The sequence below is a fragment of the Poeciliopsis prolifica genome, unplaced genomic scaffold, assembly GCF_027474105.1.
Source record: "Poeciliopsis prolifica strain line A6 unplaced genomic scaffold, Auburn_PproV2 SCAFFOLD005, whole genome shotgun sequence".
NCBI lineage: Eukaryota > Metazoa > Chordata > Actinopteri > Cyprinodontiformes > Poeciliidae > Poeciliopsis > Poeciliopsis prolifica.
Window position 1 is genome coordinate 10,677,161 of NW_026562380.1, and position 20,006 is coordinate 10,697,166.

Below are 20,006 nucleotides of genomic sequence, written 5' to 3' on the forward strand. Positions count from 1 at the left end.
CTGTGTTGCAGCAGTAAACTCATTTTGGTTCACCTTTGTGTCCCCTTGTCGACGCTGTTGGCTTGTGTGTCTGCGTGTAATGATCCCCTCTGTGTGTGTGTGCGCGTGTGTGTGTGTGTTGCAGTGCAAGCTAGAGCAGCAGGCGTGTCTCACTGGGAAAGCTCTCACCCTGAAGTGTTCAGGTCTGTGTCCTTGCCCAACTGCTGCACCTGCGTCCAGGGAGGGGAACCACGGTGAGATCCAAATTTGTGGCAGAATAATTAATAAGCATAGTCTACAAGCGTGATAACCACACCAGTTTTATATCAGCCTCTGCGTTTTTTTAATAGTTTGACACATGCCCTCTGCGCGCAGAAAATACGTCATGCGTATCCCTCCATCTGGCTTTCACAGAGAGCTGCACCGGGCAGGATCTGTCTGATCTCGGCGAGCGTCTGAAGGATTGGTTCCAGCTCCTGCAGACCAACGCCAAGCAGAACAATAACAGCAAGCAAGGGGCCAGATCCCCAGCAGCCAGCACTACGTCAGGTTAGAGCCTTTTCTCAATTAATCACCACAGCATTATGAAAACATTTACATGGTTTGGGTTTTCAGCAACTCAAAATCGACTTGTTTTATTTAATTACATTTCTAAGAGAACATAAGAAAATTCTGACAGTCAAATTGCTGATGTGACCAATGAGCACCTTGCTTTTAGTAGGACTGCTTTCCTATCTATTCATAAAGGTTTTCCATCCAGATGTTTTTTTTTTGCTGTTCTAATCAAAACAAACAAAAACTGATCTGTACTTATTGCTTCCACCAGATGACACAGACATTTTGTTAATGCTAGTAATACTTTATCAATAGAGATAATGTTATGCAACATATAGTATTACACTGCAGTAGCACAATGTATCAAATTGCATGCCAGTAGTTATTTGGCCCAATGGACTGACTTAGCTACTCTTGACCCCATCAGATGTTTTATTTTCAGTAGAAGTTAAAGCTGGTAGACAATATTGTGGAAAAAGATTTTTAAAAATCTTGATCATAATTTCTACTGTCATTTCAGCATTTAATAAAAGTATTGGAATTCAATATTTTCCTGGTATATTGTGCAGCTTCATTTGAGATTGGTAACTTTTGTTCGTAAGAAGTGTAGAAGATAAAAGGCGCAGGAAATCTGGATTAACCCCTCCTCTGCAAATCCCCCACTCAGTTCCTTCAGACTAGCCAGCAGAAACTGGCAAACACTTGGTGGAACTAAGCAGCTTCTGAGCTCATTATATGAACTACTTCTCAGAAAAAGACTGGTAAAAACATTGCTAAAGGGTTTATAAAGGAGCAGCGTTGTTACAGAGTTTTTAAAAAGACTAGGCCCTGTTTCAAGGCATTAAATTGTGATGCTATGTATGTAGCATTTTGCAACATCTGGAGCTAACATACATGTAATGCAGCATCTAAGTCACATGAACTTCATGAGAAGTTGTCAGTAAGAGTGGCATCAGTGATTTTGTCAAAAAGAGAAATAGTGCTAATTTGGTATTTTTGTCCTGTAGAGTAAATGTACTCATTTTACTAATAAGTGTGGATGATGGTGTACCTCCTCAGATCATCGACCTGATTTAATGTACTATATTGTATGTATTATTTGTGCAGCTGTTTGGACAATAAGAATAAATGAATTTGTGTTGGCAGTGCTGGACAGGAGCCTGGTCGCCAGCTGTAAGGACTCCATAGGTTGGATGTTCTCCAAGCTCGACACCAATAACGACCTTTACCTGGATCAGGCCGAGCTGGCTGCCATCAACCTGGAAAAATACGAGGTCTGCATCCGGCCATTTTTCAACTCCTGCGACTCCTACAGGGATGGAAAGGTTTCCACGGCTGAATGGTGCCTCTGCTTCTGGAGGGAGAGTGAGTATTTCTGAGGCTGATGGGAGCTTTGGCTCTATACTGTGACTTTCTGCTGCTTGTGTGCTATCTGTTGCTCCAGTAACACTAGTCTTACAGTTCAGCCTTGCGTCACTTTGTCAGGTAAAATGGTTCCACCTCTTCTTGTAAAAACAATCTTCTTTTATCTTTTTTAAGAGCCGCCCTGCCTAGCAGAACTAGAGAGGATTCAAGTTCTGGACGGTGGGAAGAAAAAGTTTGGTATGTATTAATATTCTGCAGCTGCATCCCAACACGTTTAGCTGTGGATGTCTTCATCTGGTGGTTCTGTTAGAGATGGGTGTCAGTCCACGATCCACTCTATGAGTTACGTAATGCTAACACAAGACACAACCCTCTGTCTACCCTCAGTATCGTGTGCAAGCAGATGAATATGTAAGCATCCAGATTTGTGTATCAGTGTGTGAGAATGTGTTTGAACTGCAGAATTTGGGTGGTTGGCTGACTGGGTTCTGAGTCAGGCCTCTCCAAGGACACAGAGTGGCAAGCAGAGAGCTGCCTGCCAGCAAGACACTCAGATGTTCCCCTGAAAGATTGGATTAAGTCTCTGTTTGGATTTTATTTATTTTTATTTTTAGCTATGTAATAAATATCTAGTCTGTGGGATACTTCAGTTTTAACCCGTCTTGAACTTATACGAGAAGTTTAATTTTCTGTGCTTGTGCGCGAATCATGCAGGCCAAAAATAAAACGTAAGACTCTCACTGATATGAGCTTGTGCATGTGCAGGCCGATTCATCCCCAGCTGCAACGAGGACGGCTACTACCGGAGGCAGCAGTGCGAGAGGGGCGAGTGCTGGTGCGTCGACCAAAACGGAGGAGAAGTTGCGGGGTCTAGGATTCGTGGCAAGCCGGATTGCGGTAAGCCTCGACAAGGTTTCAGCTGCCGCCGGGCAGTCTATGAAATGATGCCGGGATTTGATATAAATATCCGAAGCATATCCACCCGCTTCTTCCCTGCAATCTTGCAAGCATTTTAGCATAAAAACCTTCTTTTGTTTTGAAGGACTTAGCTCCGCCGGAACACAGCTTAATTTACAAACCGGTGCCACTTTTCAGTGTCCAGACTCATTGGCATTCTAAAGCGCTGCTTGTCGCTGTGAGGAAAGTCTTTCAAGATAAATTGGGGGCGGGGAAGAGGGGCTGGTTGGACGGAACCTGCGTCTGATAAGAATGGTTCCCCTGGCACAGTTTAGAAGTAGCCATTAAAACCCAGACAAAGTCAAACGCATGTCCCCCTTAGCTGTCACCGCCGTCAATATTCTGAAACAGAAAGGACACTCACAGTGGCTGTAACTCACTTACTCTGCATGCCTCTCTTCGCAGATTCTGAAATGACATATTCAGGAGATTTTGGCAGCGCAGTTGGATGGGAAGACGAGGAGGAGAAGGAAGCTGAGGAGACTGCAGAGGAGGCTGAGGAGGAGGAGGGAGAGGTGGGAGAGGTGGATGACGGGGGGTATATCTGGTAAAAGGGTCAGCTTTTATCCCAACCTCTATGTGGGAGCATTTAACGGTCCCAAACACACACACACACACACACACACACACACACACACACACACACACACACACACACACACACACACACATAGATACTGCTGATGATGGATGTGTTAAAGACACTCCACTCAGATTTATAATGGGTTAGAAAAACACGAGGGAATGTCGTGATTTGGAAGGGGGTCAGACGCTAATGGGAGTATTTATTGTTTCAGGGTGTTCTTATCTTGGGAAACAGGAAATGGGAGATGTTATTCAGAAATTTGGGGCTTGGGAGTAAAAAAAATAATAATCTTGTCCTTTTAATTGTGACTCTTTGTTCTCCTTTGTTGTATGTCCTTTGAACTATCTACAAGCTGTTTTTAGCTGATGTGTAATGGAGATTTCAAGAAGCGGCAGGTGCTTGCATTAAGAAAAAAATCTATATATGTATATATCCAGTTTGGGTGCATTTCAATAATCTAGAGTGGTCTTCTTTATCTTCTATGTGTGCAGATGGAAACCGGTTACGATTTTAGTTTGTAATCTGCCCATAAAGGAAAGGAAACCTGGTAGAGTATTGAAAATCGCCCTCTGGTTTTATTGTTTTCACCTCATACGCTTTGGCTCATATGTGACAGTAATGCTCTGTCTCATTCATGACTTATTAGGACGTTTCTCACACTTCACCCCTTAGCTTGTACATAACGTGTGCATCAGAAGACAGAATGTCACCTGCTGGTCAATGCCTTGAAAGACTGGCAGCTTTACGGCTTAGCTGACAAGTGTACATCGTAATATAATGTGCATCGGTTATTGTGTTTAATTAAGAAAAGAAAAAAACATCAAATAAATCTTATCTATGTGGCTGAGCTGGTCACCGTGCTTCTGAGTCTGAGAAGTCTTTCTTTTTTGCTGCTACCCTCCATTTTAGTGCATAAAGTGACCAGCAATGGAAAAATTGTCCATGTGATGAAGTTTTGATAAGTTGTCTGCAGTGATGTGTTTCTTTCTTCTTTTCATTTTTTTCATTGTCAGATTTCAGTCAGGAGCGGCTCTGTTAACAGTTTGTTCAAAGTCATGGTTGATATTTGATTTTTTTCATGACATAATTTACAGTGAGAAGAGAAATGAAAGTCTTTAAGGCATTTTTGTATTGGGGCACAAATCTGGTTGATACGTTTGAGTTGAGGAGTCGCTCTTAAAAAAAAAGTAATTCAGTTTTAAAACTGTATTTAGCGGGCTATGATCTGCCTGTTTTCATGTTTACAATCAAAATGTTTAAAACGACTAAGGCTCCCACTTTTGTTCCCCCTGAAAAAGATGGCGATGGAGGGTAAAATCAATCTGTGAAGCTTGCTGACAAAAAATAAAAATAAAAAACTGCAGCAAAGAGCAGCATCTTAAGGTCAGCAGGCTTCCATAACAACCATTCATTTCACACCGATCATTCGCCACATCTTATTTTAAACCGTGTGCACAAACTGGTCCAAACGCGTGAGGGAACTTTACATCTCATCACATCAGTATAAACATTCATCAGTCAAAAGAAAATGGGCTAAACAAGATTTAAAGAGGCTAAAGGCACAAACTAGACATCTGCAGAATAAGTTTAGATCAGAGGAAGGAGATAAGAGGCGATTTTAACAATTCAATTACGGTACCCTCTTGAAGAATAATGATACCAAAACAAACAGCTCATTGTAATCTTCATAGAAACAGCTCATTTAAAGCAGTTGCTCTCATGCAGCTTCATTATGCCTAGTTTGGAATAGCAACGCATCAAACATCTGGTAGTCACAGCAAGAAGCCTAAAGGTGAGACTATTACTCAGGTTACGTTTTACAATTGAAAGCACAATTAGATTTTTGACCCCTTTGTTTGCTTTAATCTGCTAAATGTACCGAATTCGGACACTTTTACAAATGGCATTATTCTGGTTCCGTTCAGGAATATTTCACAGGTGCAACACTTTTTCAGGAACGTTGCTCAGATAAGATTATTCTAGTGACATGAAAATTGAGAATGTCTCCCACAATATGTCACGCAGTCCCCCCTCTTGAAGCTCAATTTGAAAAATTACCAGCGCAAATCTCTAAATCTCCTCATTGTGTGACCTGTTCGCTGTGGAGCGGATTGTGTTGACACAATGTGGTTGCCGTCTTACGTTCCCTATGCCTTCCCTCGTTGTGTGAAACGTGGCTTGTAGGGAAACCAGTGGGAATTGGATATAGACCTCGGTCTGCATGTGAGCAGCTCTTAAAGCACAGCACCTACAGAAAAATGCGTTTCCTCGGGACACTGCCTAAGCCTCTCCTCTGTTAACGATTCACTCTGTGAACAGTGAAACAGAAACCCCTTTGGTATGCAGCGCTCCTTGTCTTTGAGAGTTCACGCCAGGAACGTCTGCCGTTGCATTGTGAAAACTGACAGTAACCAATCTCTGGAAATGTCATCTCACGGTTTCGTATTTCTGCGATGATGGAAATCAGCACCGGTAACGTCCCATCGGGCGAAACCTCCGGTGTGAGTGAATGTTCCTGCCAACAGATGTCTGAATACCTGATATATACACACAGCAGCCGTCTCGAGCTGCCCAGAGGGACCAATCATTTTCTGCAACCTGCCAGCTTGTTATGCTGAATCTTCCTCCAGCTTGTAAAAAAAATAAAATAATAAACCTCATGCACCAGAAGCAGATTTAAATCCTCACAAATGCTTCCAGAAATAGTGCCCTTGATGCTGTAACTGTAGAACAAGAGGGGATCAAATGCAGCTCCTTCTAACATATTGCACCTATTTACTGCCTCATGGTTCAAAGGTATGCGTAATCAAAATTATGTCAGGACTTCTTCTCCTTTGATGGTTAAATATATTCAGATGAAAGGTTCATTTATAGATGTTCTCTTCTGAGATTAGGCTACTGCAATAGAAGAAACATTTAATTTGGGGCTTTAACATCTTTATCAGGGATGCCAATAAATGTGGCATCCTTGATAAAGATGAGCAAAACTGTGTAATACAGTTGTTATAATAGGGATCATTTCGAAAAGGCGTGCAACTGTAAACAGCAAAAATACAGAAAGGTTTATTGTAGTCAAACTGAATAAAATAATACATGGGGTATTAACATCATCTTTCTAATATTCTAATAATTCAGTGAGAATTTAGAGGAAACAATGCCTTCATGTGTATATTAATGTTTGTTTAAAAGAGTTTAAGAGGAAACTGTCGTCTCTCAAAGGTTTTAAGGATCGCAGGTCAGAGTTTGCTTTGTGCGCCTTGCAGCCTCCACACCCGCCTCACGTCCCTCTCTGCGGCGTTCAGCGCACTGAACACGTCCACGTTTCTTGTCTCTTGAAACTCCTGCAGCGGCCTCTGGAAAGCGGGCACTGGGATGACGAAGTTGAGGTGCGGATACGTTACGCTCGCGGCCAGGTCTCGCGCGTTGCTGGACACGATCCCTGCGACAGAGCACGTGCGTCACAGACAGGCTTTCTCGTGGGGGTGGCGCGCCCCCTGCTGTTCGAGAAGGGTACAGGGCTTCTTACCGAGCAGCTCTCCCGACTGTTTCTGCACCACAGCGCCCCCGCTGGCTCCCGCTTGTACTGCGCAGGTGGTCTGGAGCATGACAAGCTGGCCATTCGAGCTGATGGCCTTGGAGAGGACACCAGATGTCAGGGATGGACCGCAGACTCGGCCCAGTCCGCCGTATCCCACCACCACCACAGCTTCACCTGAAACCATTATATCAGCCGAGTGTTAAATATTGAGGTAAGTTAGTGCTTCTTTCTTTTCAGTTTAAAGCCAAAATCATACCCAGGTGAAAACTTTTTGACATTCTGGGGATCACAGCTTCTGGGACGGGGACTCTAAGCTCAATTAAAGCCAAATCATACGGCGACGATGGTTTAGTGGAGAACAAAACATCGCCCACAGCATCTCGGACTCTGAAAAAAGGAAATAAATTGAAAACAAGTTTTTGAATAAATATTAAGCTCACGAATGATCTGCTTTAGTTCAGTAGATCGCTTTGGCTCGTTCGACTATGTTTTTTTTTCTGTCTGCCCAGACTTGAAAACAATATATTGGAGATAAATGACCAATTGAAGTATTTTTACATTGTTTGACTGATTTCCCATTTTGACTTTGTGATCTACTTGTAAATCAAAATATTTTGTTTCTCCCTCTCATTTTGTGGGACTCCATTTGTTTTCCCAGTACTTTCTGCACATGTTTTATTGTTTTGCACTTGTCATCTATTGTCTCATTTAAACTACCATCCTGCTTCTGGTTTTTCTGCACCATGCAGTGTCACGCGAAAGTATTTACACTTGTTGAGCTTTTTTGCAACAATTACCAGATGATGACGAGTAAAACAATGAAATCACCTGCCATCTTGATAAAACTTCAGGGTGACTTCAGACTTCTCACCGACTACATGCCGGCAAGTTACCACCAGCCCTGCGCTGACAGCAACTCCTGAGCCCCAGGCTTGTTCACTGTCCACAAAGCACACAGTGGGGTGCCTGACAGCTTCTGACCCCTGAGCTGTTCTGGTCATGCAGAGATCTGCCTCTTCTTTTTGCTCCCAAACCCCATGAAGCGGATCTTGGACCCCTGTGCAACGGATGATGCTCCTGAAGATCACGTCAACAGAGCAGACCAAAGTGAGGCCTATCCACTCATTTGACTTCCAGCCAAATGGAGAAACAATCAGGCCGATGAGACGGACACTGTCTGTGGCCTCCGCCACAAACAAGCCTCCACCCTCTGTGCCGGGCAGGCAGCGAGCGTCTGTGAGGATCACAGCATTGTCTTCTCCAGCCAGGTTGCTGACAATCCCTCGGCTGAGGGTGCCGATGAAGAGGTCCAAGCAGAGAGAGCCGAAAGGAGAGCCGCACGCAACAACCGGGCAGCCTTTCTGCAGCGAGGAGCTGCTCTGCCAGGGGGTACGTTCCGCGTCTGCGTTGTCGTTCACTCCCAGACTCGTCTTGAGGACCGCAAACCAGCTGAGGGACTGAGCATCTCTGATCAGCTCAGCATCCTCATCATCACCATGGAAACGCCACTGGTCTGCCTCCCGGAAAACTCCCATGAAGGTCCGTTTGAACTCCACGCAGTTCAGCAGCATCAGCAGCTGGCCTGAAACCTCCCGCTGACGGGACGGCTCGCTCCTTCCGGAAGCCGACGAGCAGACGCGGATTTTCAGCGTGTCGCTGAAGCTACGGGGAAGCAGGACCTCGGCGTCCGAGGAGAGGAGCTCTCTGTCGGTAACAAACCGGCAAAACGGGAGGCCGGTGCATAAGACAGTACCAGACCGAGGGTGGATGATTACTCCACTGCAGCTGACGGGTCTCCTCCCTGCTGTCCCAGAAACTTTAATCACACAGCAGCACTTTTCCACATCTTTCAGCTCCATATTCCTGCAGCGTGGATCGACTTTACCGTAGTAAGTAACACGAAAGATCACTCAAAAAGCAGCGCACTTCAAACTCTTACAGTCCAATGATGGGATAACAAGATGAGCTTAAATTACAGAGTAAAATATGACAGTCAATCAAAATTTAAAGTACTGCTTAGTCGCAAATAACTCCAATAACCGTCTAACTTCCTGTTTATTTCTCAATGTTCAACACGATTGGTGAAAATCTGATATGATCCAGCCAATAGGAAACAAGAAGGAGAAGAGCGGCAGTTTAAAGGAGCTGTGTCCTTATAAATGCCGGTGCGCTGATAATAATTTGCTCCTACGTATTTATGTCATTGTGTTTCCATACATTATGACGTTTTCTATATTAGTGCAAAATCTAAAACTGTTTTCACACGTTAAATTGTAGACAAAAAAATTCATTTAAACTTATTGAAATGTAATTTCCTCCCCTAGTTTGAGAGTTGCGCTTTAACACAGTTTTTTACGGCTGTGCTTTGGCAGCATGGTGCATTCAGGTGAACTGGTGCTTTAGATTAGACTAAGCATGTTTAGGGGACTCCAACATGAGTACTGGTATATCAGAATTAACGTTTTATTCATAGCCAAAAAAAAACAATGTCTAAGTAAACATTGTTTCGACAGTCAAATATGATTAAGACTCGATTAAGTTTTCTAACTGTCACTTTTAAAATCACAAATGGTTTTAATAAAACTTAAACAGTCTTTATCTGATCTCTGCATTGTTGTTTTAGTTATTGCATTTGTAATAACACAATGATGTGACAAAATATGTTACGTAAAGAGATATGCCCGTGATAAGCTACGTTTACTGTCTGTGAAGTTATTATACTTTCTTCTTTTTCTTGTATGTTTTAATTATTTTCTTAGTCGGATTTATATGTCCTTGTTCTTTCTAAACTGTGACTGCCGAGCACGCAGAATGTCAGGCCAAGAAAAAAAAAAAACACTAAAATCATTACCATTAAATTGAAATAATTATGAGGGGGAGGAAAAAATGCTTTGATTTTTATCACCTAGAAAAATTTCTCAACTGGGCAAAAAATAAATATGTCGTTTAAAAACAAAAAACAAATGACAGTTGTTCAATAACTGAGAATAATTGTCAAAAGTATTTATTGTGCTACATTCCACACTAGAATCACATTTGTGCAACAGACTTCACTTCATGTCTCAGTGCAACACGTATACTACAATGTCAAACTATTTATTCCAAACATAAATAAGATACTTTAGACAAAATATATATACATGCATCTTTTGCAATGTTACTCTCAGAAATAAATGTGCATAATTTTAAGTATTCAAGTGCAAGTACTCTCATAAAATCACTGCATGTTGTTAGCAGCAACTAGTCACAAAGTACTCAAGGTTTTTTTTTTTTTTTTTGCAGGTGTAACTCATCATAACATTTATTGTAGACTGGCATCTTTCTTTCTGTGAGTTTCTTACATTACTTAGCAATTCTGGAGCATTTGTACTGAATAAAGCTTTATGACTAAAAAGTCAGTTGATGAACTCGAGATGGCATTAATGTAGTATTCTGCCATCAGAAACTCTTTGCAAAACAGTCAGTAGATCGATCAGCTGACATGAAATAGCTGATCGATTTTCACAGTTACAATGGATTAACTGTACATTTTAACCCAAGCGGGAGGTTCTTCAACCATGTATCAACTTAAACTGCCCTTTACAGTAAGTCAACACCAGCAGCCAAATATAAGCCCAGCTCTGACACTGAGTCACAGCACCGACATGTTTCTGGCACGTGTTCCAACACGCTTCAAAAAAAACAAAAAAACAAAACTGTGGCATGAATGTTTGTCTCCACATTCAATCTGAAGAGAGGAGATCAGCAATTGCAATGCGCTGTATGACACATAGATTTCTATTTGTCCAAAATAAGAACAAAACAAATGTTTACACGTTTCTCTCACTTGAGGTCAAACTACCAGCGATGGCATATTAATGAAACATGTATACTGCAAGTGGTTTTCTGCTAAATATGCTTTTGTGTGTACAGGCATCAACAGAAGTCCAATTATTGTTTTTCAAAGGAAGTGTAATCAATCAATATACTGAGAGAGCCAGCGAAAACCGTCTCCGTAACCTTGTCTCTTCAGGACGCTACACATGAACACTTCCATCGGCCTCAAATTCATCTCCTTCAGTGACACTGTACCCTGAAAATAGAGAGAGAACATATTTCAATCGGAAAAGCGTTGAATTCTTGGCTCACGCAGTCCAGCTTCATCATGCATGGACAAGTAGTAAGACGTATTCCATGTCCTTCACCTTTCCAGTTGTATGTCCATGCAGACCAAACACTCCTCTGAGTGCATCCTCGCTGATGGCTTCTGGACGGTCGATCTTATTCCCCAGGATGAGAACCGGGATGTTGGCGATGGTTTCATCTGTCAGCAGCGCCTATCCCCAACAAGCGTCAGATGAACACACAAGCACTCACAGTCGCAGAAATAACCAGGTCACGTCTTTGTGATGAACTCACATCCAGCTCTACTTTAGCCTCTGCTAGACGTTCATGATCAGCACAGTCCACCATGAAGACGATCCCGTTTATTGCTGGGAAGTAATTCTTCCAGATCCTCCGGGCTGTGGGGGCATTTCAGGGTTAACGTGGCGTCCCGCGAACGCATCAGATCTTCTTTCTCTGAAGCGAAACCTTCACTTCAGCACCATATTCTGCACTCTCACCTTGCGTGTGACCGCCGAGGTCGAATGTGGTGAACGTCATCCCAGCTATGGTCAGCTCCTCGGACGCTGAAAGCAGAGAGGAGGCACAACGGTTTGAAGAGGGATAAAAGCATAAAACACAATGTGGACTGCACGTCAGTTTGGCTGTCCATACTTGGGTATAGTGTTGGCATGTGCTGCCCCAGCCTGTCGTCTCTGAGCATCTGCAGAAGGGTTGTTTTTCCAGCATTGTCCAGTCCGAGGAAAACCAGCTTCCCGCTCTTCTTGTACAATCCTAACAAGAGGAAGAACATGGGAAACAGATATTTTAAGAAAGTGCAGCTCCTGCTCCAAACATTATGAAGACTGAATTCTGCAGAGTTAAATCAACACTATGCCGAGTCTATTTGGTCCTTATCAGAATTGGTGTTCATTTAGCTCTTTTCGGAGTTATTTCAACAAGAAACTGAGTGCTTTTAACACTTGAAAAAGTTACAACTACTCAAACGTTTGTTGAAAAAAACTCTGAAAAGAGATAAATGAACACCGATTCTGATAAGGACCAAATAGACTCGGCATAGTGTTGATTTAACTCTGCAGAATTGAGTTACCGGAGGATCACAATAACATTTCTACATGATGTATTTGCATAAAATTGTTAAAAATGCTGAAGTAAAAAATGAAAACCACACTATTTCCAACTGAAAACAACAACAAAATGTTCACACACACAAACCCAACATTGCCACGAATCCCTTAATATTGGATTCTGGACTCGTTGAGCTATTTTGTTTTGTCAGAGTGAAATGACGACAGGGGGGTGGGGGGGGAAATACTTTGATTATTGTTAAATTAAATCTTCATTTCATTCAAATTTGGTCAAAGATTCAGGAAAGCAGGAAGGAATGGATTCAGGCGTTCAGAGACACGCGCTCTATCTCGGGCTGCGGTTGCCACCTGTTATGTCTTCTATTAATTGGCAGTGGATGCTTTTCAGTGACCCAGCTGTTGTCACGCTGTGCATGGATGCTGTGGTTTTAAACTTCAAACTAGAAGCAAATGGGAGCTGGAGCGACGTAACGTATCAGATCATTTCCCTTATTACATTCACGTTGTCCAATAATGCAGTGGCAAACGACTGCTTAGATAATATCTCAACTTTGATGCACTTTCTTCACATGTGATGAATTGTTATTAGCAATGTCGTTATTAGTCATTATTGGTGATAAGTCATTTATTTAAATAGTTATTAGTGATGTCCATCAGAAAATTGAGGTTTACAATTAAGAACATTTAGATGATGTGAAAGTAAAAGTATAGTGAGGCAAAATAGTCAATATTTTAATTGCAATATTTAGAACTTAATTTCAGTGTAAAGGGTTTCTATAACCTTGCAAACCAATCAAGTAAAGTCCATAATGCCAAATATCATAAAAGTGAAAATCAGAGGATGGGTTGGGGGGGAAACAACTACAAAGCAAGATATAAACACATTATGAGAATATTAGAGTGGAAGCAGTATGCTCTTAGACCCACTTTAAGCTTTAGTCTCCAAAATATGTCACTTTATCTAGGAAAGGCCAAGATAAAAATAAATAAATCTGCTAAAAAAAAAAGTTAACTAAATGTGAAGAACACAGTACTTGTTGGACGCATGCATGTAAACACACTTAAATAGGTCGGGATCAAGTAGTTGAAAAGAAACAGACAGCAATTCTGCATGATACAATACCTAATAACTGCAGGACACTGCTGAAGCTCTTGTAGATCCAGTCAAATATAAAAGACATCTCTGTTCACAATCTAAAATGAAGACACACTATTACACTTTCATAAAAGAAGCAGAGTTATTTCTGTGGATTTCAAATTTGGGTTAGAATTCAAAACCAGAATTTAATATTTAGCAATTTAAGAGGCCTTGTTGTACTATGGAGCCCAGCACTGAGACTCACTGGTAATTGTTATTTCTGGCCCTGGATTACCCCACTGGTATGCATAAGCTCTGAGTAATCACTTTCAAAGTTTTAGAAACGTGAAAGGAAAGCAGCCAAGTGTTTATTCTCTCTGTTTCTCTCTCTCTATTTCTCTGTCTGTTTCTCTCTCTCCCTGTGTTTCTCTGTCTCTGTTTCTCTGCCTCTCTCCGCGGCACTGATCTTCCCCTGACTATTTTTAATGGTAAGTTTGGAGAAAGACATTTGATCTGGACAGTGTCCCCTGCCTCTGCCTCGTGGACACACCGGCACCTGTCACTCTGGTAACTCAATGTTCTTGTTGAATGGAGACTTTCGGTGCGTGGAGGCTTCCAGAAAATCCCCCAGCTGTTGATTATTGAAGCCGGGAGGCCAAGAGAGAGCTACCAAACACGATGTTTGTGTCCGTCCTGCGTGGATTAACAGAGAAATGGAACTCCTGCTTAAAGCCTAACATGGCTGCTGCCTTGAAAAAGAAGTGCCGCAACTTTTATTGTTATTATTATTAAAAACACCAGCGCAAAAAGACGTATAATACAAAGAAACGCGACTACTTGTTTTGCTCATTTCTCAATAACTACTGTCTGTCGGTTTGTAGCGCATCAGCTGTCAGCAAATAAACTGTCTAACTGGAAAACACGAGTGGGAAGTGATGCTAAAAGGCCGAAATAAGTCAATGTTTTCTGTCAGGGGAGATAATTAAAAAGAAAAAAAACCTCAACAGATAAACGTGGAAGCGGAACTTCTTCCACTGTTTCTCAGCCTTACCTTGGTCCAGCGAAGTCGTGAAACCCCCGTCGTCCGTTAGATTTGGTCCAGAAAGTGCGCTTCTATACGGCGTTTTATGGTCGGCGGCGATGACGTCATGATGCATTCAAATGCATCTTGTTCACTTTTTTTAAAACGTCATTTCAGGTATTTTTACGCCGTCAAACCAAAAGCGTTATTTACCCAGTTAAAAAAAACGTTAGAAATGCAGGTAAATCTCAAATTTATATATTAGTGAGAAGATTATTTGTCTCACTACGTAACCAAGGAGCCTATAAGTTGCACAAGACTGATAATTTTGAGCCTTTATTTCTGTTGTGACTTTCTGCTGATAGCCAGTGAAAATATGACATTTAAGGTAAGAATATCCCATAAGAACATTTAAAAAAAGAGCCACGTAGGGCTAATAGAAAGCATGTTATTTTCTCTATTACAATCAACCTTTGAAAGCAGCTTAGAAGCATTTATTGAAATTTATTTTAACAATCTTTAAGATATTCATTTTTAGAAATAGGGAATATTTAGTACTAAGTACGTAATCATGGCACAACAGTTCCACTTTAGTGTTATTACTCATTTATTAACACACACTCAGTACATTAAGCAGAGAGGGTTTATTCACGCAGGCCAGCATCTCACAGCATTACACATTTTTATGAGGCACATTGCCAGTACATTATCAGACAGCACATCTCCACAGAGATCTTTGTTTAAATTAGGAAAACAAAAGTTGTTTTTCACGACATGATGAAATCTTTGAGTCAGTACCACTAGCACGCCATCTACAGGAAGACAGAGGTCCTACACCCAAGTTCTCACTGGAGTCCAATTTAAATTCATCTTTTAGTAAGACTGTCAGAGATGATCATTTTTGTTCATGAAACCATTCAGCTCCAGGATCACTTCCTCTCATAGTAGAACCATTTATCGACTGGAAATGTAAAATAAATAAATAAAAAAAACAGGAAACATATCAATAATATTCAACAGGAATTTAAAACAATCTTTCCATTAGAGACAGGAGTATTTAAAAATCTCTACCTGATGCTGGGATAGGGTCTCCTTTTCCACAGGGACATGTCTGAAATCATAGTGAAATGATAAATTATGAGTCTCTGTGTTGAAACTTCTGCTGTGTTGCAATTTGGAATCAGGAGAGAGAAATCTTACCTCACCAACAGCAGCTTTGGCCTCGTCTGCTGAGCAGCAGTACGGACTGTCCCCAGATGAGACGCACGTGTTTTTGCTGTTCGTGAGACAGTGTTAGAACACAGAGTTGACATTTTAATGAATGTGAATCTATCACATTCAGTTGCTTAAACTAAAATCAATACAGCAACTGAACTGCAGTGTTTACCAGTTGAGTTCACCAGCTTTAGTCTGCTGGCCAATGAGGGCTTTCCAGAAGCTGTGAGTGCTCTTGATCACTTCAATGGCAAAGTCCTAAAACAGAAAAGAGAAATCATCAATGTGGGAGCGAAGCATCCAGACAAGCCTCAAGCTACCTTCATATTACAATATTACAGTGGTCAGAAGTTAAATATGAAACTTTCACTACTAAACGATTGGTACAATTGATGGATCAATAGATGCTACTTATAGGCAGTGAGTTAGGTGATACAGTCTGGAAATACAAATATCCTAACTGTGTTCTTAATTTCTTTTTTCATTCTTATTTAAAACAGAATAATGTTTAAGATTCAAACTTTTTCAGGCTATGTAGGAACTTCTGAATATTGCTAAAAAAAACTTTTTTTTTTTTTCCCCCGGCAGAACATGAAGATGCCCAGAAGGAAAATGATCAATCCTAATTAACAACTTCTATTTAATCAGAATACCTTATAAACAGCTTAAATGAAGATAAATGAGGTGTGTTGGCATGAGCAACCTTGTCCTTGAACTCCTCGTTGAAAGCAAAGCGGTTCTCTGGTTTCCCATCTGGCACTTTGTACCTCCTGAACCAGTCCACCGTGGCCTCCAGGTAACCAGGTTTCAGGCGCTGGACGTCGCTGATGTCTGAACATCGACAAGGACGGTGTAGCAATCATGATTTAGCCAATTCAGGAGAGCAGTTGCATTTTTTAAAAAAAAGAAGAAAAAAAAAAAAGAGGAGAAAACTTACTGCTGAAGTCTTTGGCTTCGGGGTCCTCTACGTTGATTGCAATCACTTTCCAATCAGTTTCTCCCTCATCAATCATGGCCAAGATACCGAGCACCTTCACCTTGATGACCTCTCCTCGGGTGCACACCTTCATGAGGAAGTTTTCAGGTTGTCAATCATTTATAAAATGTCAAAGGAATACGTACAGACAGACGTTAAAGTGAAACATGTACCCTGCTTCCAATTTCACAGACATCAATGGGATCGTTGTCACCGCAGCAGTCAGTGTCTCCATCCTTATGGGCAGGATCCTCCCAAGTCTGAAACACCGTAACGGAACGTATTACCACTTAATGTTTACTGTTACATGGTGATAACTAACGCACACAACAAAATAATGACGGAGCACACAGACCTGAGGGATTGCACCGTAGTTCCATATGTAGCCTTTGTGAGGAAAAACATTAGCCACGTAGCGTAGCTTCCCCTTCTTCACGTCCTGCTTTATTGGATTTAGAATGTCTTTTGTAGCAATCTGGAAAACAAAATCAGACATTTTAAAATTAGAGATGTAATTGTCTGTTAAAAATGTGTCATTAATGTGGCTAAAAATCAAAATAGGTAGGTGTGATGTTGCAGCCGTTAGTAATAATTACAGCCAGAATTTCAGGTTCAGCTTCAGTTATCACATGAATCCGATGAGTATGGAGCCACTGCTGCACTGACTTTCTTTCGTTTTCTTTATCACATAAAATAGTCATGATCAGCACTTTATTCCTGTCCTCTGGAGCAACACAATAAACTGATTCACCACCATTATCACACTATCAGTGTGTGCAATTTGAAAAGCAATGGACTGCTTAGAATCAATATTTGGATGTATATTATATTGTAAATGATTGATTGATCAGTCCATCATTTTTGATTGATCAAAAATGAACTTTGATCGATCCGTTTCGTGGACTGATCAATTTATTTGGCCGGCTGACACTTTGAAGTCCACAGAGGATGTACGTTCTGAGATCCTGAAGTTCAAGAATAATATTGCAGTGATTTTTGCCTTCCTGCAATCTCAATTCTTATCACATTGCAACAAACGTCAGAGCGCCGAGCCTTGTTCTGCTGCAAGTTTCTTTTTGTAAAATGAGACACGTCCTCTCTGCTGTATCCACGCGACTTCTTAATAGAAGGGATTGTTGCAAGGGAAATAATTCATCATCATTAGTAGATAATCAAATCAGACTTTCTGTAATTGGGCATGAATTAGGCAGGACAGTGATTTAGGAGGTGGACCAGGTTGTCTAGTTAGGAGCCCAGAGATAACATTCCTTGCGACTTGGTGCTGTATAAATAAATTGCCTTGAAACATCAGAAAATGTTTGTACCCGAACAAAGCAGAAGAAAATTGATAGATAGCAATAGCTCATATCTGTGCAACACTTAAATAAATGCATTTACTTTCCGCAAATTTGTGTTTAGAGTGGTGCAAGAACTTTAACATCTTAATAAAAACCTGATAAGGTGTTGATAAGAGCTCACTAAACTCTTACAGAAGATGTTTCTTGTGCACTTTAACCCCATGACAATAACTGTAGTTTTTTATAACAATAAACATTTTCTTTATGTAAACTTTGGTGTTTGGTCTGCATTTCTGTGATACAGAAGAATCTGTTATAGTTTGACAAACTAGGGCGTAAAAAAGACAGTCTCTTACCTCCATCTTTGCATTTGTCCATCTGGGTACTTCAACAACCATGTGGAAGATGTTCTAAGAGAGGAAAGAAAACATTCACTTTCAATTACACCTTCTGCATTAAAAATATTAACTAAATGAACTGTTTTGTAATCTTACAATTGTTCATCGGCAGCCATGAGCGATATTGACATAGCCCATGGAAAGCAAAGAGTAAAGGGTGCAGCTTTCTAAACAGACTATGACCTTGATGTTGTGCAGAGTATTATCCAAAGCAGTTGTGTGCTGGGATAGATGAGCCTGAGAAATGCATTTACTGCAGCATTATTGCTATAACCGAACCACTGTGTGGCCTTAAATTGTGCATAAAAGTTTAAATATGCACATTTATTTGTCCAAAGGGTGAAATCGCTTCCTTACCTGGCTTTCGTCAGCATATATTGGTATGTCATGGAATGGGGAGATGTACTTTCCTTCCGCATTTTCTGTGAAGTAGTCAGATTGAACACCAATTACCACAGCAGGTAAGTAATCAAAGGAATCTGAAACATTTTATATCAGCAGGCAGGCGTTCTACACAATAAAAGAAATGACACATAATGTCCCAAACTTTTACTTTCACTTCAACGCCTCAGATTATTGTGTGGATTACTTAAAAAGTACCAACTACTTCCTACCAATTACACTTTGCCAATATTGGGCTCCATTTTATGACTGGAATACCTGGAATCAGCATTTATAACTCTTTTTGAAAACTTATATTGTACCAGAAATTCTTTAAGTTTGGGCACAAAAATTGGCATTTAACCATTTGTCTACCAGAAAACACAAAGAGCTGTTTGTCTCAAAGATCACATTTATCAATGCCCTTATTGTATACAGAGAATGATGCCCCGCCCCTTTAGCTTTCTACATGACGTGTTAAAACACCTTGGGAGGTTTCCAGAAATAAAGTTGAATGGGCGGTGTTCTTTTACAGAACAATGTCTGAGAAATTCATATAAAACGTGAAGAAGGATCGCTAAATTGTATTAACTTTGTAAAAACAACAACAAAATAGATCTGAGACGTGAGGATGACTCAAACGTCGCCCCGCAGGACATACAAAACAGAATCTCTACATTTCTTTAGGTTCCCCTGCGCTAAATCCTACGAGAATAAATGAATTACTGACACGTGGGAGGTTGCGGCTGGCCTGCGGTGTCAACAGTGTCCCCAAAGTGGCAAACAAAGATAAAACTCTGCTATTTTTACTCATTGCTTACTTACTAAAGAACAAGCGGTAGCTGAGAGAGTTCGCGTTTCCCCTCTCTTCGACCGTGAAGTTCATTTTGAAGTGTGGGCTTCTGAAGTTGCCTGCTTGCGGATGGAGGATGACGGCGGAAGAACACGGCAGACCCCGGTTGGTAAGCAACTGGAGCCATTGCGCATGCGTCTGCCGTTTTCGTTTATGGTGCCTTCAGGAGCTGTTGGAAATGTTTGATAATGAAGATTATGAAAGTTTTGACTCGAACATGTTGAAATAATTTTGAGGAAATAAACGCAACGCAGAAAAAAAGAGATAATATTTATTACTGATACTTGTCTAAAAATAGCAACTTCAGTCTAATTCAAGTTTAGGTCATTTATAAATCTTTTAAATTTTGTTTCTTAACATATTTGAGTTTTCAATCTCAGTTCCTATGAAATTTGAACTAATCAGAAATACTGTTAGTAAATTAATTCAGAATAATAGATTATGGAGTAAAATTTTACAAAAGTAAAACAAATAAATATAGTTTTTTTATATATATATAACTACCACTTTGAAAATTTTTGGCCTATTAAAATATTTTCTGATTTTCTTTCTCTATCCCAATTGTATGTTTTATTATGTTTGGTTTCCAAAAAATATTTCTAAAAATAGAAGCA

General features: G+C 40.8%; 4 protein-coding genes across 5 annotated transcripts in view; 1 reads left to right on the plus strand and 3 right to left on the minus strand.

The window, feature by feature from the left end:
* The window catches only part of spock2 (SPARC (osteonectin), cwcv and kazal like domains proteoglycan 2), a 28,661-nt gene extending 24,359 nt beyond the window's left edge, over positions 1-4,302 (plus strand). Inside the window, exons 5-10 of the mRNA XM_055029811.1 lie at positions 125-233; positions 394-528; positions 1,681-1,899; positions 2,074-2,136; positions 2,665-2,796; positions 3,262-4,302. Coding sequence (XP_054885786.1) covers positions 125-233; positions 394-528; positions 1,681-1,899; positions 2,074-2,136; positions 2,665-2,796; positions 3,262-3,407 — 804 coding nt within the window. The 3' untranslated portion in view covers positions 3,408-4,302. The remainder of the gene's footprint in view (positions 1-124; positions 234-393; positions 529-1,680; positions 1,900-2,073; positions 2,137-2,664; positions 2,797-3,261) is intronic.
* Positions 4,303-6,476: 2,174 nt separating this feature from the next.
* Positions 6,477-9,028, minus strand: tysnd1 (trypsin like peroxisomal matrix peptidase 1). Its single transcript, XM_055029807.1, has 4 exons — positions 7,809-9,028; positions 7,237-7,367; positions 6,969-7,154; positions 6,477-6,881 (listed from the first exon to the last, which is right to left on the minus strand). Exons 1-4 carry the CDS (start codon positions 8,837-8,839, stop codon positions 6,679-6,681), a joined length of 1,551 nt encoding a protein of 516 aa, XP_054885782.1. The 5' UTR covers positions 8,840-9,028; the 3' UTR covers positions 6,477-6,678.
* Positions 9,029-9,968: 940 nt separating this feature from the next.
* On the minus strand, positions 9,969-14,373 carry sar1ab (secretion associated, Ras related GTPase 1Ab). Its single transcript, XM_055029822.1, has 7 exons — positions 14,302-14,373; positions 13,296-13,366; positions 11,739-11,858; positions 11,585-11,650; positions 11,379-11,482; positions 11,165-11,296; positions 9,969-11,052 (listed from the first exon to the last, which is right to left on the minus strand). The coding sequence occupies exons 2-7, from the start codon at positions 13,351-13,353 to the stop codon at positions 10,936-10,938; spliced, it is 597 nt and encodes a 198-aa protein (XP_054885797.1). The 5' UTR covers positions 13,354-13,366; positions 14,302-14,373; the 3' UTR covers positions 9,969-10,935.
* Positions 14,374-14,896: 523 nt separating this feature from the next.
* On the minus strand, positions 14,897-19,515 carry ppa1b (inorganic pyrophosphatase 1b). Of its 2 annotated transcripts, XM_055029816.1 has the most exons (11): positions 19,365-19,515; positions 18,516-18,580; positions 18,117-18,170; positions 16,818-16,937; positions 16,636-16,722; positions 16,424-16,550; positions 16,190-16,317; positions 15,659-15,744; positions 15,472-15,547; positions 15,343-15,382; positions 14,897-15,232 (listed from the first exon to the last, which is right to left on the minus strand). In XM_055029816.1, exons 1-11 carry the CDS (start codon positions 19,423-19,425, stop codon positions 15,201-15,203), a joined length of 876 nt encoding a protein of 291 aa, XP_054885791.1. In that variant the 5' UTR covers positions 19,426-19,515; the 3' UTR covers positions 14,897-15,200. The 2 variants fall into 2 exon arrangements, with proteins under 2 accessions (XP_054885791.1, XP_054885792.1); XM_055029817.1 differs by lacking the exons at positions 18,516-18,580; positions 19,365-19,515 and adding an exon at positions 18,255-18,301.
* Positions 19,516-20,006: the final 491 nt, after the last annotated feature.

Bases quoted from the DNA above. Each gene is read 5' to 3' on its own strand.
- sar1ab (XM_055029822.1), bottom strand. From the start codon at position 13,353: ATGTCTTTTATATTTGACTGGATCTACAAGAGCTTCAGCAGTGTCCTG. The intron at 11,859-13,295 runs GTATTGTATCAT...TCCTCTTGTTAG, and splicing joins CAGTGTCCTGCAGTTATTAG to GATTGTACAAGAAGAGCGGG. The intron at 11,483-11,584 runs GTGAGAGTGCAG...ATGCCCCCACAG, and splicing joins CCTCGGCGGTCACACGCAAG to CCCGGAGGATCTGGAAGAAT.
- tysnd1 (XM_055029807.1), bottom strand. From the start codon at position 8,839: ATGGAGCTGAAAGATGTGGAAAAGTGCTGCTGTGTGATTAAAGTTTCT. The intron at 7,368-7,808 runs GTGATTTCATTG...TCCTTTTTTCAG, and splicing joins AAGTTTTATCAAGATGGCAG to AGTCCGAGATGCTGTGGGCG. The intron at 7,155-7,236 runs GTATGATTTTGG...TAATGGTTTCAG, and splicing joins GTCAAAAAGTTTTCACCTGG to GTGAAGCTGTGGTGGTGGTG.
- ppa1b (XM_055029816.1), bottom strand. From the start codon at position 19,425: ATGAACTTCACGGTCGAAGAGAGGGGAAACGCGAACTCTCTCAGCTAC. The intron at 16,723-16,817 runs GTCTGTGTGCTC...ACGGTGTTTCAG, and splicing joins ACTACGGTGCAATCCCTCAG to ACTTGGGAGGATCCTGCCCA. The intron at 15,745-16,189 runs GTTGCTCATGCC...TTTCTGTTTTAG, and splicing joins ACGAGGAGTTCAAGGACAAG to GACTTTGCCATTGAAGTGAT.